The 17,888-nt window shown below is 45.8% G+C and overlaps 1 protein-coding gene across 2 annotated transcripts; it reads left to right on the top strand.

Moving 5' to 3' along the window:
• The first annotated feature begins 777 nt into the window (after positions 1–777).
• prrc2a (proline-rich coiled-coil 2A) lies at positions 778–17,453 on the top strand. 2 transcript variants are annotated; one of them, XM_083925125.1, is made up of 16 exons: positions 778–873; positions 4,449–4,600; positions 5,713–5,890; positions 6,006–6,102; positions 6,223–6,304; positions 6,542–6,685; positions 7,017–7,258; positions 7,496–7,584; positions 7,732–7,871; positions 8,565–8,670; positions 8,797–8,986; positions 9,503–10,055; positions 10,153–10,409; positions 10,596–10,905; positions 11,122–11,344; positions 11,603–17,453. In XM_083925125.1, the coding sequence occupies exons 2-16, from the start codon at positions 4,486–4,488 to the stop codon at positions 14,682–14,684; spliced, it is 5,808 nt and encodes a 1,935-aa protein (XP_083781251.1). In that variant the 5' UTR covers positions 778–873; positions 4,449–4,485; the 3' UTR covers positions 14,685–17,453. The 2 variants fall into 2 exon arrangements, with proteins under 2 accessions (XP_083781251.1, XP_083781250.1); XM_083925124.1 differs by having other exon boundaries at positions 816–1,073.
• The last annotated feature ends 435 nt before the right edge of the window (positions 17,454–17,888 follow it).

The raw sequence follows: 17,888 nt of genomic DNA, 5'->3' as shown, positions 1-17,888 counted from the left end.
CTTACTAAATGTTGCAGCTGATAAAGATGGGGCTAATTTTATTTACTTTATACACTGCTGTGTAGCTTAATATGTTTAAAAAAACATTTGCTGTTTAATTTGTTGATACTATTTTGTATAAATACTCAGAATCTGTAAAGAAACTCATAATTAAAGATGCCAAATAAATGTAGAGGCGTAAAAAGTACAATATTCCCTCTGAAATCTAGGTAAGTAGAAGTATACAGTAGATTAAAATGCAAGTACCTCAAACTTGTATTACATTACTTTTTATCCCATTGTTAAATCATGTGTGGGTCTGGTGTCTGTATGTAATGTATGGTGCTGTGTGTCCTTCCTATTCTACTTGTATTTTATATATTTATTTGCTGTCTCTTCTTATTTTTTATATTCTTTCATTTGATTTATTAGGGACCACAGATGCAAATTAGCAGCTTTGCTATAATCAAGCATGTTTACAGATATATGTTAATGTTTATGCTGATTAATGTGCACAGTATTAAAAATAAATAATTATCATTAGTAGTAGTAATAGTAGTAAATGTACTTATTTACTTCACACCACTGATTATAACTGTCCAAAGAAAGTGGATCAATTATATTTTTAAGTAAAAACAGTCTGCACTTGTTTAAATTCATACTAAAACCTTGATACAATGATAATGACTCCATTAATGTTTTTTAAAAGCTTTATTTTAAAACATAATAGTGACATTTTATTTCCTCTCTGTTCCCTAACGGCTTCCATCTCAGGCATGAGCAGCCAGTAGCCGTTGACGGCTCTTTAGGCGACGGTTCGAGTCCAGTATTAACAATTTTATTTTCACCCTTTTTCATTTATTTTTTGGAAAAAAGAAAAGAAAAGGAGTGCAAGTAAGCCGAACACCTTCTTTTATCTATATATAGTATTACTTCGGTGCAATCTACTGCTGCAAAGACCTTTAAGTGTCTTGACTATAATGCAGCAGGATAACGTTGCTTAGCTACGTTAGCTCCATTAGCATCACGTTAGCATCACGTTAGCATAACCTCACTCTGCGATACAACCTCGAGACAAGTCGGGACAAGACCAGGTCAGTGGACGGAATTATGCATGTTTTAATGCACAACAACGATGCGTTATTATTACATTGATTTAGATGTGATCACCAGCATCACTGGACACAGAGTTTGGCCTGTTTTGTGGAGGTTTCATCAGTCTTATTGTTTTTAGAAAAGGCAAAGTGATTGTTGTTGCTAACTTGCTAAGCTAATGTAACGCTCGGCTAAGTGGTTTAACGTTAGCTGCCGTTTGTCATACCAAAGGAAGAGGGCCATGTGTTTTTGTGAATAGCCATTTATTTCTTTTTTTTATTGATAATAGTTTGCTTGTTGTTGAATTGTATGATAAAACATCTTATTTGCTAACCAGCTAATGTTAGCGTATAAATGTTAGCGCTGGTTGTAGCTCGAGCTAACATACCGTAGTTATGTTTGTTTCCATGGATATTTATATTTAAAACAAATCACCGTGACTTTAAATGTCAGCGTATTTAAATGTATAATGACGAAATTGACTTTGGTTTGAGTTTGTAAATGATGCTTCACAACCTCTTCACGTTAACGTGCACCGGGCCTGTCCGCACCGCCATTTTGTTTTGTTCTCCCTAATAAAAACGTTTTTTTTCCCCCTGTGGTGCTTTCCCACGAACTATAAGATAATCAAACAACGACACCGGGTATAAAAACGACCCGTCGTGATGTCGGTGTGTGTGATTTAAAACGTGACAGAGTTGAAAAGCAATAAGCTGTTGATGTTACGGACAGAAAGCATTATGAAACATGAACGCAGTCCCCCTCCCAACGTGAACACCGAGGCCCACTGTTTCCCAGCTAAACGTTAGTTAGCACTGCCGTAAAGATGTCTGAATAAATCTGTGGCTTAAGCCGTTTGTGGTTTTGTCCAGTTGATGCTGAATGCAATTGTTACCAGTTGCTTTTGCACTAATATTTCTCGTGTTTGTCGTTAGCTTTAGCTTTACAAGGCCCCTTTGTGGTATACTGCGTTGCTGCAGTTATGGCTTGGTAGTGTGCAACTGCTGCTGGCCCCCGTTAATCCCCATACAACATGTATAGTTGACCAGCCATCCCACGACCTAATTTTCTAATCTCATCTGGCTATTGAGGCACGTCACAGTGCGGTGCTACTGTCTGGTAGTCAGCCATGTATTTATTTTTTCCCTCATTGATGTGTGTGTGTGTGTGTATTGGAGACACCATGCAGGCATTTCACTTGTCATTATGAAGATTATCAGTGCGCAGTAGGAGGTAGTTGGCTTTAAATAATAAAATGTGTTTTTCAGGTTACACACGCATGCACAAACACAACCTATATACAGTGCAATTAATGGAGAGATGGAAGAGCAAGGGGGCTGCCTATGGACAGGTGCCCAGGGCAGTTTGGGGTTTGGTACCTTGCTCAAGGGCAGTGCCTATGAGTTTAATTGGTACCTCTCCAGCCACCAGACCCCTCTCCATACTGGGCCAAAAACAGACATTTCACGACTCCGAAGGAATCTATATCAAAATAATAAGTGATAAGAAAAGTCTGTGCAACCAACTCGCTACAAGAACTAGCATTAAATACTGAAGTTTCGTTGAAGGTAATATTCTTTAAGTGATTTTTTAAAAACTATATAATACGGTGGTGGTGATGCAGCTCTCATGATTTAGGATTCTATATATTCTTTCACCTTTCAGTCATTTTAAATATCCATGTGCCGATATTTTGCATAATAATAGAACTGTTGCGTGAGGTCTTCATGCGTCGATCTGTAAAATTATTCATCTCGCCGTGGACCATCCGGATTGGCTTGCATCATTTCACAGCGTCATTCAAAGCAAGTGAATTGAATTACTAATATTATGTGTAGCATAATAGTCTGAGGAGAATCACCTGTTCTCAGTAATTGTTCCTAATGGGAGTAGGATGGAGTGGGGGCAGCTGTTTAACCTGCTGGATACATCCAAATCACTCTGAATTGGACAGATGTCAGCACAGTGTGTTTTATTGATGTGCAGTAAAATGAGTTCAAGCTTAAGGCCTGGCAGTTGCCATGGAGCCAAGGAAAGGCATAGGGACCATGGTTCAGCTTTTTCCCTCTCTTTTTGTACAGTGTTTCCTGTGCTGAGGTGTGATGCACTGTACTCGATACTGTGCTGGCTTAACATACCTTTTTAAAAAGGATGCTTAAGTTATCCAACTGTCCACCTCTTTTAAAAGCTGGGACAGAAAACCTGAATTTTTTTTTTTTTTTTTAGTGGAAAGCTGCACAACAGTAGGTGTAACTTTCCCGATAACCCTAACACACACCACTAACTTTAATAATGTGTCCATAATATTAGTACTGGCACAAATAAGTGGCCTGTAGGTAGATATTGTAGATATAACTGTTCTATTTTGATAAGTTTATTTGTTATTGTGGAAAAGACACTTGATTAAAAAATGTGCTCCGCCGTGGCACAGAGCACTGTGGACGCTGTGAAGTGACTATAAATATATCATGAATTTATTGATTATTGCCTTTGTTCTTGTCACTTTGTTTTACAGTAGTGGTGTAGAATTCAAATATCCATATGTTTTGAAAGCTTTTTTTGGCAGTTTTCAAGCCTTTTATTAGATAGGGCAGACAGGAAATGGGCTGAGAGAGAGAGGGAAAGACATGCTGCAAAGGCCCGCAGGTCGGAGTTGAACCTGCGGCCGCTGTCTTGTGGACATTCAGCCTCTTTACATGGGGAGCCTGCTCTAACCATTGTGCCTACGGCTGTCCTCCCCTTTTTTAAAGATTATTTTCTCACCTATCTACATAGTTTAAAAGGTCCGCAAAGAGGTCAACGTTTTAAATGTTTTTAAACTGGCATTAAGAGGTGGTTTTGTAGCTTTTTTCATTATTTTCTCTTGTAAATGTACATAATTGAAGTGCAAAATGATCAACAGGAATTTGAGTTTATTGAGTGACTTTAATTTATTGGGTGCACAAGAGAAGAGAGTGTCTAATACATATCTGAAGTTTGTGGAGTGATAATTTATTTTTAAAAAGGAATATCTTTAGGACTAAAAATGTCAAAAGCTTCAGAACCTTTTGTGTCAGCCAGCATCTAGTCTTACTAGCGGCACGCAGGACTGGTGTGCTTCTGTTGTGATATTGTTGTTTCTATGGGTAACATTATTTTCTACACTGTATTCCTGGAAGTTTCACTAGGAGGGCTTCATTTTACCACACATATCCAGTTGTTAAATCCCTTTTTTGAGTTTGTCGAGTCATCGCACGTGTTCAGGATATTTTGATTTGTGATACAGTTTCGGTTTGAATGCAGGCCTGTACTAGCATCACATTTACTCTCACTGTCTGTGTGTATACCTGGTGTCAAATGTCTTTCTCTGTCTTTCCCTCCCTCACTTTCCTCAGTCTCAGGGCTCACCATACTCAATGAGCGGACAGCGCAATGTCAGAGCGCTCTGGGCAAACTGCAAAGGGGAAGGAAGGCAAAACCAAGTATGCGTCCCTCAACCTGTTTGATACATACAAAGGAAAGAGCCTTGAAGCACAAAAGCCTGTTGGTGAGTATCCTGGTTCAACACACATCCTCTCAAATGGATTGGTCTTTCTGTCTTTCCACTCAGGGTATTAGTTTTCAATATCGCTTTCCTGTCAGACTCTGTTTACATTCTGCCACTGATGTTTTGTTATGTCACTAAGGATGTGAGACTTGCTTTGTACTTAAACAGGTCTAGGCTTAAGAAACAGATCTGCTGTGCACAGTTGGGTTTGCCCATTGGCGGTGTGATTAAAAGCGCTTGGCTATGCTGTGTTGTCTCCTGACACCATGTACCGTAACTTTGATGCATTAGCCCGCTGTCTGCCTAATAGCACTGGTGCTGATTTCCAATAGAGGAAGTGGATGATTTGCTGCATCTCTCCGCCGCCTGCCAACCTGGTTCTGCTGATGCTTTTAATATTATTCAGGGGCCGAGGATATTTACTACCCTAATTTTTAGGCCTTTACACCCGTCTCTGAGAGAGAGAGAAAAACACATTGTTTATTAGAATGTTTCTCATTTGTAGCCATATGAAAAGAAATTATGCACGATCTGGAGGTGGACTGGCTCTCGAACATTGACATGTCAGCTGAGCCGTGGAGCCACTGATCCTGACCCAAGACAGAGGCTTACTTGTGGACGCTGTTTGACTTCTGTGCTGAGTCCCCAGCCGATGTTTTATTCAGAAGCTCCCCGCTAGATCCAAGCAGCTGTCCCCGTTTCCAAACTACAGACTTCCCCCTCCTAGCCCTGCACTGCTGTGGTTTCTCTGAGCCTCAAGGAAACAAATGAGGGATTGATATTCGGTACGGCTTCACTTTTTAGAACCTCAAGGCTTTTCCATGCTTCGGTGAGCATCAATATCCTAACTTCTCCATTAACTGACATTGAAGTGGGTTCGCTGAAAGTTTTCAAAAACAGCTAGAAGCTTTATTTTTGATAATCCACATTCATCAGAATCACCCGACTGAAACTACCAAGCGCCTAGCCTTGTTGGTTGTTCAGCATCCTAACTGTGTATCCAGTAAATGGGCCCTGTCATCAGGCTGCCCCTTACACCCAGTGGATTTAATTGGTGTCAGGTTTCAGTTGTCCATCTGTGCTGATGACTTCCTTTCTCTTCCCCATATCAGTTCCCCCCCGCCATGGCCTGCAGTCTCTTGGTAAAGTTGCCTCCGCACGGCGTATGCCACCCCCTGCCAACCTGCCCAGTCTGAAGGCAGAGAACAAAGGCAACGATCCCAACGTCTCGCTCGTTCCCAAAGACGGCACAGGATGGGCAAGCAACAAGGAACAAGCGGACCCAAAGAGGTAAGCAACAAATCCATCAAACCAATTTCTGACTTTTACTTGTTTAAAAATCACTTTGAGGTTTGCCTTTTGCTGAGACTGTCTTGTCTAATATCTCCCATTTTCTTTCTCTCAGTACCGATGCATCGTCAGCACCGCAGCCGGAATCGCAGCAGCCTGTGGATTTACCGACACCTGCACCGACCCGCCCGAGAACCCCGCCAGCTTCAGAGGTACTTTCAGTCCCAGTAACGTGAATGCAAAGTTATACTCTTAGGAGTTGATGTGCATGGAGATCCATGGCCGCCATAGTCGACATGTATCATATAGTGTTTGTCTCCCCCACCCCTCAGGCTCTGGCCCCAGCTTCAACCCAGGCCGTAGGGGTAAGGTCCTGGGCACAAGCCAGTGTTACACTTGGAACACAAGGGGATGGTAAGTCTTCTTTTTGCATTTGTCTCATAATTCAGTTTAATTTATTTTTATTTATGGTGTCAAATCTTAGAAGTTTTCTCAGGACACTTTCTATACAGAGTAGATCTAGACCACACTCATTTATTTACGATTTACAAGAACAAACCGCAACATGAAAAAGTGGCAGTCATAAGCCATAAACTTGAAAAAGCTTACACATGTCCATCCTCCCTAACAAAGCGTTGATCACTTCTACAGGTGGAAAGGCATCAAACCTACCGTCGCCATTCTCTCGCGAGGAATTTCCCACCCTGCAGGCGGCTGGCGACCAGGACAAAGCTGGCAAAGAACAGGGCACTGCAGATCAGTGGTATGGGCCCGGACCAAGCCTCCGCCCCCAGAGTGAGTGATGCCCACCTAATCTCCAATAATTGATCAACCAGTTATTTAATGAAGTTGGTGGTGATGAGAAAACTTCTCTCACAACACTGTCTGTGGGGCAGCTGTGGAGCTTGCCAAAACCAAATTTAGTTACGGACTGAAGCAAAATAAGAAATAGTTACCCATATAATAGCTTTAATCCTTTTATATTCTTAAGTGCTGCGGACACAGGATCTTAGTTGAAAGGATTTTATCTTTCTAAAGTAATGACTTTATCATCTCTGACCTTATTCCGTTAAAGCACGTAAACCACACTGACCTCTCCGTCCTTTCCTGTGTGCCTTTTCCTCAGACGTTACAAGTTGGCGGGACGGTGGGGGCCGAGTCCTGGCGCCCACCCTGTCTGGGGAGGGGGCAGTGGAGGGTGGCACTGGTGGGGCTCTGGTGATGGATGGGGCAGCTGGGGTCCCCCCTCCGAACTCTCAGTCCCACGGGCCACCTAGGAACCCTCCCGCAGGCAGCCCCGCCTTGCCTCTGCCCCAGCCCCCTGTGGGGCCTGGGTTCCCCCAATACAGAGGGATCATGCCTCCTTTCGTAAGTTTATTGTTTTTCTCTCTTGATTAAGGCTAACATTCTAATATTTGTTTCCAGTTAAGTTGTTTGAATTAAATAATGCAAAATTGGCCTGGGCTGCACTTTATTTTTATGACATTTGTTATTTTAAATGTGCTTCCTGTTTACATCAAAGGCTTCAGACTACCACAGCTATTCTTAAGACCTCTTGATTTGTAAAATGTTTTATCTGAACCTAATATTCTTTTTTCCTTTTAGATGTATCCTCCCTACCTGCCCTTCCCGGCCCCCTATGGTCCTCAGGGGCCCTACAGGTACCCTGCACCCGGGGAAGGGCCTGCTCCAAGGTACTTTCCTTGTCAAAATCAGATGTAAACCTAATATTGTGCTACTTTATGACAGTTTATTCACTGTCTTTTTAAAAAATGGGGTCCATTGTTCTTGCTTTTTTGTTTCTTCACATCATTTACAAAGAATCTCCTCCCCTCTATCAGGTTCTCTCGTGGTCCTGACAGCAGGTCTCAGGGCGGCCCACGTGACACAGGAGAGGTGGTGAAGCGACCCTCTATCCTAAAGCAGGATGACCTGAAGGAGCTAGACGAGCTGGACCATGACGGAGACGAGGGCTGGGCAGGTAAAACAGAAGCCTCTACATTTACAGATGTACAACTAACATGGAAATAGGATTTTCTAGCTCTAAAAAACAGTGGTTCCATTTCTCACTAAGGAGGAAAAAGAAACTATACTATACTGCACTGAAAAAGAAATCTTAAGTCATATAGAATGTAGAAAAACTATAGAAATGAGCAAAATCTAATCGCTCATATTGTCCATTTACATGCAAGAAATCTTAAATTGTATTTGATGCAGACAACAGAATAAATAATCATTCCTATTTATATTGTTGCCCAAAGACTGTTTTTTTTTAATGTGTGGAATTTAAAGTTTTATTTGTACTGAAGAATGAAACAGTTTCATTCTAAAACGACTGACTATGACTGCAGAGGTTTTCATTTTAGTTGTTGTGGTACTTGGGACGGTCCCGCCCCTTTAACTGTGACATTTAAGTCTTCTAATGTATTACGTGTTGATTGAGTGCTTGTGCTGCTAAATGATGGAGGCGATGACTAGTAGTGGGGGTCAGATTGAAGCTTTCTAACATCGCAGATGTATATCATATTTCCTGCTGATGTAAGGGGAAGTGTTCCAATTACTGCGCTAGGAGGAGGATAAGGTTTATCAAAATGAAGGACTTTAAATATTGTGCAAGTGCAGTGAATGGATGTTTGGCACAAACATGGTTCTGATGTTTTCTTTGTTTTGACAGGAGCTCACGAGGAGATAGATTACTCCGCCAAGTTGAAGTTCAGTGATGATGAAGGAGATGAAGATGGTGGGGACGAGGAGGGAACCGAGAGCAAGAATGACTTGCAGTATGTGACCAAGTACATTCAGCATGATATCACTTCAGATGATCTCATTACAGTTTTAAGCACAAATGTGGATATATTATACAAGCTGCTATACTTTGTTTGACAAAATGTTTCTCTTGTCCTCAGTGAGCAGCAGAGGTCCCAGGAAGCTCCCCCTGCAACCTCTCGCTCTCGAGCCTCAGACAGCGGTGGAGACACCCGCCACACTCCTCCCTGTAATGTTGACAATGGCCCCCAACCCCCCTCCAGCAAGCCAGGATGGGCCGAGGAGGGAGGCAGTGGCTGGGGGGGCCAGGGAGCACCGACCAACTACCAGGTAGCATGCTAACCAGAAGCAACAAGGGGTTGCCCAGACAGGCCAAGCTCACGCTATGAAAATATATAATTTACAACACAGGACAATGGGCTTTCTGTTAATTTGTGGGCGGAGATGTGTTAGTGTGTGTGTATTTTTGACAGTGTAGATTATTGTGATGGAGCCTGGCTAACTGTGTCTGCCTGAACACAGGGGCGCAGGCCTGGATTGGGTGGTCCCCGGGAGCAGCCCTCCCCCCCACCTGGGCCGCTCCTTGGACAAGGGCCTTACTCCTTTTACCGACAGGTAGCCATCCAGATAGCGCCTCATAGACAAATCATTTTTATCATTATCTCATCCACCGCCCCAGGTCTTATGAATAAGTCATCTTTAGTTTTACGTTCGGCTTCTGCCTCCTGAGTTTTGTTTCAGTTGTTGTAATCATTTGTGGAACATTTTTCTCAACAAGATTGCAGTGTTGTCATCTAGAGAGTTGAAAACTGCATAATGAAGCAATCCTATTTTCTGTCTGTTCAGGACCGGCCCCAAAACCAGAGTGTCTCTCAAGGCCAGGGGAAAACTGTCCCTGCCCAGCATCAGCCAGCCCCAGGAGGCCCTTCTCCTCCCGCCCAACCTGGCCTGCTGGTCCCTGGACCCCAGGAGAATGATGAAGATGAGACCTGGCGTCAGCGCAGGAAGCAGTCCTCCACTGAGATATCTGCTGCTGTGGAGAGAGCCCGTCGCCGCCGCGAGGAGGAAGAACGTAGGATGGAAGAAGAGAGACGTGCAGCCTGCGCAGAGAAGCTAAAGAGGCTGGATGAAAAGCAGCAACAGCAGCAGGGCAGCAACACAGGAGGTGGTGGTAGCGGCTGTAAAAGCCCAAGCCTTGATGGAAACTCTACAGTTGCCACAGCAGTCAGCCCTAGTCCATCTCTTTCAGCCTCTGCCTCCTCCCCCAACATCAGCCAGCCCCCCTCCCCTTGTGTGGACCCTGAGGAGCCTCCAATGCTGGTTGTCCAGCCGGGGTCCAGTCCTGTAGTCGGTGACCGACAGCGAGCCAGCAGCAACAGCAGCTATGACTCCAGTGCAGGTGAGTTTCTGAGGTCTGAATGGTTTGGATCCCTTCATGTGATTTGGCTTTCTCAATTTCTGATGTATTTAAACTTAAACTTTCTCTCTTGATTCAGAAACCCAACAGTGTCCCCAGCCAGCTGTGTCACAGCCACAGCAGCCCATGCTGGACGTACCTATACCAGGAGAAAATAAGGAAGAGGCCGTGGGCAGTCTGCACATTCGAGCAGGAGGTGGCGCTGAAAGAGCAGTTGACCCGGTGAAGATTGAAAATATTGGAGGAGGAGCCGGTCGTCAAGCCGGTGGTCCTCCTGGCCAGGGTTACTCCAAGTACCAGAAGTCTCTTCCACCTCGATTTCAGAGGCAGCAGCAGGTAAGGATCTGTACTTGACTGTTGTCTTTTGTACATGTATTGCTTGAATGGTTATTGCATTCGAGATGAGTTTAGCTTATTGTATGTTTTATTCAAAGACAAAAATAACCCCCACAGCTTTGTCTTTTGCTACCAATTCCGGCATATTTCTGTGCTGTTTTTAATTTCACCTTTATTTCTCTTTAGGAGCAGCTCCTGAAACAACAGCAGCAGTGGCAGCAGCAACAACAGCAGCAGCAGCACAGCCAGGCATCACAAAGCCAGCTGTCCCCCCAGCCCCAGCCTCCACAGGGTCCTTCACCAGGTTCAACACCCCAGCCGGGGCCTGGACCTAAGCAGGGTGGACCTATGTATCAACCCAGCAATATGGTCCGACCCCCGCCCCTGCCAATGAATTTTGACCCTCGCTGGATGATGATGCCCTACATGGACCCCCGCATGATGCAGGGACGCCCTCCGCCTATGGACTATTACTCAGCAGGAATGCACCCATCAGGTGAGTGATGGACATTATCACTGAGATCTGATGAAATGATTTGTTACATAAATATTTAAGCTCACCAGTGAAGTAATTAGGTAATACAATACCTCTGTATTACGTAACACAGTTCAGATGTTAGTGGTTACTAATGGTAAATGATTATTACTGTGTTATCACGTGTCAACAACTATTTGTCTCGGTTTGTTGACAAAGAATTTTTCGCTACTACAGGTCTTATTGGGCGTGAGCGGTCTGATTCAGGGGGATCTGGTTCAGACCCCTTTGACAGGCAGCAACAGCATCCAGGGCACCCTCATCGTGGGACCCCCCCTATGGATCCTAAGCTGGCCTGGGGACAGGAGGTATTTCCTGGTGGAGGAGAGGGTCGTGGACTAACATCCCCTCTCAGACAGAAGCAGGCATTGGAGGATGACGATGTGCCCAAAGGGCCCAGGTATGGATTCACACGACATTTTGGGGTAGTTTAATATATTCAAGGTCATTGCACCTGTCATTGCGCCTACCTTTTAACTATTGTTTGTATAAGAAACATGTTAAAAGCTTTCTTACAGTGTTATTTGTTTCAGGGCTGCTTTAAATACTCAGTGTAAAAAGAAAAAAGGTTATTTTGTAATGAATTGACCCTTTTAATTAAATGGTTTTAATTTAGTATTTTGTAATCAGTCTATTCTGTCTATCTTCTCTATCTTAGGAGCGACACTCCTCCTCACCGCATGCGAGAGGGTGGATTGGGACCCATCCAGCAGCCCAGCGCCACCTCTGGGACATCCAATCAGACTCCACCTCCAGTTGGCGCTCAAGTCGGGCCCCACCAGGGAGGTGGCCACCACCCTCATCACTACATGAGTGGACGGGGCAACTACAGCAACTTCCCTGACCAGGGTGGGAGGATGCATCCCCACCAGCAGAGGGCGGAGAGGGGAAATCAGCCGCATAGCTACACCCACCAGGATGAAGGGCCTCCACGAGGGTCTCAGCAGGGACAGATATGGGGAGCCTCACACCCCCACTATGATCGCAACGGCCGCACTGATCACCCCCCTGTTGAGAGCAACTCTCATCACCACCACCATCACAGCCACCACCCTCAGCAGCCTCACTTCCCTCTCCACCCCCACAAGCAAGAGAACAGCCGAGAAAGGGTTATTGAGGCCCCTGCTAAGAAGACAGACTCTTCTCCCCCAATCAACCAACCTTCCCTCTCATCCTCCTGTTCTTCCTCCTCCTCCTCTTCTGCCAGGGATGATGGGAATGTCAAAGTTGGTCTGCATCATCACCCGTCCCAGAGAGAGAGTGAAGCTGGTGTCGGGCACAGTCACGGTGAAAGAGGCAACAGTGGAAGTGCCGGGAGTAGCAGCCATGTGAAACAGGAGAAAACGGGCCCGGCATATGCTCCCCATTCCTCCACGACCTCCAGCCCACCTCCCTCTCAACATGGCAGTCATACTCAACCTCAGCAGCAGCAGCACCACCACCCTCATCCTAAATCAAACCAAAGAGGGGGACGGGAGCACAAGACAGAGACCCAGTGGGGCCCGCGGCCTGGCAGCAGCAACACAGGTGGAGGTTCCTCTCATGGTAGGAGGGCCAACAATGCAGGAGGTGGGAACCACTCTCGTGGAGGGGAGGACTCCTCCAACACTCCATTGGACCACAAACCCTCCAACCAGACCGGAGGCAGCAATGCCAACAAGCGGGCTGGCCCCATTAAGAAGCCAGTGCTGAAAGAGATGAAGAGAGACGGAGGGGAAGCTGATGGAGGAGAAAAAACAAGCTTTGGGAAAGAGAAAGAGAAAGATGGTGGCCAACCAACCTCCATGAAGCAGGAAGCTTCCTCTACCTCCCAGAACACATCAGCTCCATCTAAAGATGAAACAGCCCAGACAGCCAAACCCAGGAATGGAGGAAAGGAACGATCCTCAGGAGGAGGTGGGGGCGGGTCTGGTAGAGGACCCAAAGATGTAGACACCACTTCTTCAGGATTTTCAGGGTCCTCCTCCAGGAGGGACAGGGACAGAGACAGAGACAGGGACAGGGACAGGGACCGCTCCTTTGAAAGAGGAGGTGGCCCGTCCCACCACCATGGAGTTCCCGCCAAAGGCAGCCGAACCAGTCGTGGACGAGGAGGAGAGTTCTACGGACGTGGCCGTGGTTATCGTGGCACCTACACAGCTGCTGCTGGGCCCGCTGGTGGTGGTCGGGGCAGAATGGGAGGCAGGAGCGGCAGAGACTACCGTTCATCTGTTGGCGGTGGCCACCACCACGAGTCCAAGGGCGAGGGGGGCGGTGGCAGGCACGGTCAGGATCGGTCCCAGCATAACCCGGCCAGGGCCAGGAATCGAAGTGAAACCCGCAGTGAGGGTTCTGAGTATGAGGAAATCCCCAAGAGGAGGAGGGAGAGGGGTTCAGAGACTGGCAGTGAGAGTGGTGCAAGTGACCTCGGTCCCTCAGACAAGGAGGACCACCAGAAACCCAACACCAAGAATGGCTCTGATAATGTCAACACCACTGGCAGCGCCAACACCTCTTCTGCACCGCCCAGAGGTTCCCAGGCCCGAGTCTTCACCCCCAGGGGCGTGCCCTCCAGGAGGGGCAGGGGTGGAGGTGGTGGAGGAGGAAACATGTACAGAAGTGGTGGCAATGTAGGAGGACCACCTGGGGGACACCGGGTTGGACCCAACTCCAACTCTCACGGCGGGTCCTCCAAGTCATCAGCCTCAGGTCGAAAGCAGCAAGGCCCGCCACAACACTCTGGACCCAAAGACTTAGGCAGGGGAGGAAATGGAGGAGAGAAGAAAGACAAGATAGCTGATGCAAGTCAAACTCAAAGTCAGGGGTCCAATGCCCCTCAGCCGTCTTTGCCTCCTGCCACTCCTGCCCCTTTACCTTCCACTGAAAATGGAGGAGTTGTGACCCAGCAAGCACCAACCAACCCTGCACCAAACTCTGGAGGTCCAAATGCTCTCCCTCTTCCCGCTAACCGTGGGTTCCCTCCCGCTGGGTTTGAGCGACCACCAAGACGTCGCCGTCACGGGCGGTCCCAGCACCAGCAGGACAAGCCCCCCCGCTTCCGGAGACTGAAGGAGCGAGAGAATGCCGCACGCATCAACGGGGGAGTCGGGGTCATCGGAGGGGGAAGGCCCTCCTCGCCTTCCCTGAATTCAGTTCAGGACAGTAACGGAGCCCCCATCTCTGCTCCTGTGACAGGCAATGCCCAAAATGCTAACACCACACTAACAACCAACAATAACAGTGGTGGCGGGCATCTAAGCAATGCAAATAACCATCACCATCACCACTACAGCCAGGGCAACGCTGGGCAGACCCACCCCCAGCACCACCACAGCCACGGAGCAAAATCCCCCGACTTCACCAACCAGAACTCGGACCAGGCCAACGAGGAGTGGGAGACTGCCTCCGAGAGCAGCGACTTCACAGAGTTCAGAGACAGGGAGGGAGGAGGAGGGAAGTCCTATTCTTCTCACCATCCCCACCACCTGGGAAGGGGTGGAGGGGGGGGCGGAGGTGGAGGTATGGTCGACCGCGGCGACATGTCGGGAAAAGAGCCCTCCGCTAATAAAAGAAGCTTCTCAAGCCAGCGTCCTGGCATGGAGCGACAGAACCGGAGGGTCAACCCTGGAGGAGGTGGAGGCGGAGGGGGAGGAAGAGGCCCCCGTGGGCCTCCTGGTGGCGGCTCCGGCGGCCCCGGTAACGGAGGTGGCAACCGCGGGGAGAGGCGTGGCAACTGGCCCTCCCCGAAAAATAGGAAGTGATGAAATATTTCAGAACATTTCAGATGACCCCCACCCACCCACATTAAAACCACCCTCTTACATCTTAATCTCTTTTTGATAATTACTTCATGACTTATCTGTTGGCATCCCGAAACATATTAGTGCGTTGTACAGTATATGGAGATGATATTCACATTAGCACCCCCCCCCCCCCACCCCGGTCACCTCTTTCCCTTGGCATCAATACACCATCGACCGTCCGTTATTGTAAATTTCTCCGTTTGTTCCGTCTTGCTCTCCGTTCAGTTGTGCCCCCTCCACCCCCACCTTCCCTCGAGCACCCCCCCCCCCCCCCCCCCCAGTTGGATTTGACAAGCATGTGGTTCTGCAGACGGGAGGTGCACGCTGTTTTGACAATAGACATTCACACAGAGCTCCACACACACTCGCAAACACAAGCACAAATATGACATCTTAACAAACACGCAGAACACATGCAGTCGTGTGGGTGCAACAAAAAAAACAAAAATGTGGGATTAAATTGGCGAAAAAATGTTTGGATTGGGCTAATTTTTATATTTATGTACCTGTGTATATTTGTACCACACTTTGGCCTTGGGTGGTATTCAGTAGTGCAGTTGTGCATTACTTCCCTCACAAAGGGAAAGAGTGCAGCTTCATCTTTTAATGAGAACAATGTACCATAAGATGTTTTGTTTTGTGTCTTTTCTTTTTCTTTTTGGCCTCGTGTCACATGAGTTTAAGCCTCTGGAAAATGTTAGGGGTGTGTGTTTTTTTCTTCTAAAAAGCAGGTCATTAAAATACCTTTTTACTAATTTCCCCATTTCCTCCTTTTGCTTTTTGGGCTCCTGCAAACTATGTCTGATTACTGTGATAAGACCCATTGAAGTACTACTGCTCAGTGCTCGCCTACACTTAGCATTGATCACATCGATTTGTCTTTAATATCAATGTTCCTGCTGCTTGTTCAGATAGACTGCGGTTTTTGTTTCCTCCCTGACCTGCTCTGACGCTTGATTACTTATTGGTTGGTCCTTTTTTTTTTTTTTTAGGAAAATCGTAGCATCCTCCTCACCTGCAGAAGGTCTGCATAAAGTGTCCCCAGGTTTTACTCTCATGAGTTTGGTTTACCCTATGAAGACTGTATTAATCGCTTAATGGCTTTGTTTTAACAACCTCCGTGACTTCCATTTTTATGGAAACACTTCTCTTTATTCCAACCTGAAGATGAAATACTTATCGATCTTGTAAGGGGGGGGAAGGAAATAAGTAAAATGAGAAATGTACGTCACGATAGAATAAAGGAAAAAAGTTTGACTTTCCTAAAAAAATGTTTATGCTTCGATAGGTAATTGAATATGTTCTAATAAGCACTCCTTGTAGTATAACAAAAACCCCATGATTGCTGTTTTTTTTTTCTTCTTTGCGTTTGTTTTTTGGGCATGTTACATGTGATGCAACAGGACAGGTACTCTGTCTGGGCCCAGAGTACAGAGCTAGGCTGAGTATTGTACTATCACCCCTCTCTCTCTCTCTCTCTCTCTCACTCTCTCTCACTCTCCGGCTCTTGTGGAGACTCCTCGCCCCGAGAAAAGGACTATTACCAAGAGCTCCTTGTCTGAGGAAGTATTTTTCAAAGGGTGTGTGTTCTCGGGACGGCTGCATCAGAAGCCCAAACTAATCGAATTCAGGACAATGCTGACACGGTGTCACACGAGTCACCTACTCGCAGATAACGCGGTTTCCAAGATTTTCACTCGCAACAAATAATGCCGACTCTGGAGTGTTGAGGAAATATCGGATCGATGTAGAATTACACTTGTAAACATAGTTTGTATCATACATAAAAGACATAAAATGGCACACGGAGACGACATCAGAGGTGAACTAAAACTCATACATCTGCATCTGTCACTGCTGTAAGTTGGGGTTTGTTTGTTTACTGACAACAGTTTGAAGATCGTCTCTGGGATGTTGTGAGTAGGGCATTTGATGATTTGTGTACATGTGTGCGTGCGTGCTTGTGTGTACGTGTGCGTGGCATGTGTGCGTTTTCTGGTGTTTGTGTATGATAACTCGGGGAAGGGGAGGGGGACCAGAGGGGTTAACATGAATGGCAAGCACTTTCTGCCTTGTTTGCCCACACTTGATTTTACCAATATTAAGACAATTCTACTGTTTCTTAAATACATCCACATGTATGCAGCTGTGTGTGTATACGTTCATCCAAATGAAGAACATGCAGTGGAGACACGTTTTTCTGGTGTAATTTAATCATACATTCTTCTGCAGGCAAGTGAGGTTGGACATGTTTTATTTTTCTCACGTCTAAGCATGAACGCACCCGCGGGTGCAGCTTGCCTTGCCTGTTACTGGTTTATACGTTGATAGCTGTACACTTAACACTGGCTCAAAGAGTCCTTCATCCCTCCTTAACTCTTAACGTTGATGTGCGCATTATTTTATGTACCCATGTTAAAAGAAAACAAAAGTAGTGTATTCCAGAAAAATTACTCAAAGATTGTACTGTTTCCAGCATTACCAAGGTACCTGGACTGGTTCAAACTGTCTGTTATTTTGTTTTTTTTTAGCATTTATGGTTTTATTAATGGAACCGTAATATACACACATGTATGTATATTGGTATGTATCTAAGTTTTGTCTGCCCCAACTTACATTCCCACAAACAAATGTTGCCATTTTTAGTTCAAGGGAGCAATGTACAAGCAGAGAAGTGTCTTATTATAATAAAGTTATACAGAGAAGGCAAAGTTAAATAAACTACTTTTGATTTAATGGAAAATGTCATCGCATGTCTCATTCTTCTTGGAGTATTGTGAAAGATATAACACCGTTTTCCACCTGTCATCATTTTACATGTCGCAGCAGGAAAAGCAGACGTTTAACTGACAACTATGGTTTGAATCTGTAGGTGTGTCGGCAGCGTCACAGGAATGCAGACGTAATAATTAACATTCTTAAAACCTGTGTTTCACAAAATGTTCTCCATGAAAGGAAGCTACTGATCTAATGGTCCTGCCATTATTTTTTAAAGTAAATATAATTCTGTAGACCTTATTATTAGTCATTATAATGTAATGTTACCACATTAGAAATATCACCAGTTTTGTAAAAAGATAGAATATGTTGCAATCTGCTAACTTCCCATTTAAGAAGTGGAATAATATTTTAATGTTGGACCGTGTCCGCGTGTTAATGAGG

This window comes from Echiichthys vipera (genome assembly GCF_963691815.1).
Source record: "Echiichthys vipera genome assembly, chromosome: 13".
NCBI lineage: Eukaryota > Metazoa > Chordata > Actinopteri > Perciformes > Trachinidae > Echiichthys > Echiichthys vipera.
This window is presented reverse-complemented; position numbering and strand designations above follow the sequence as displayed.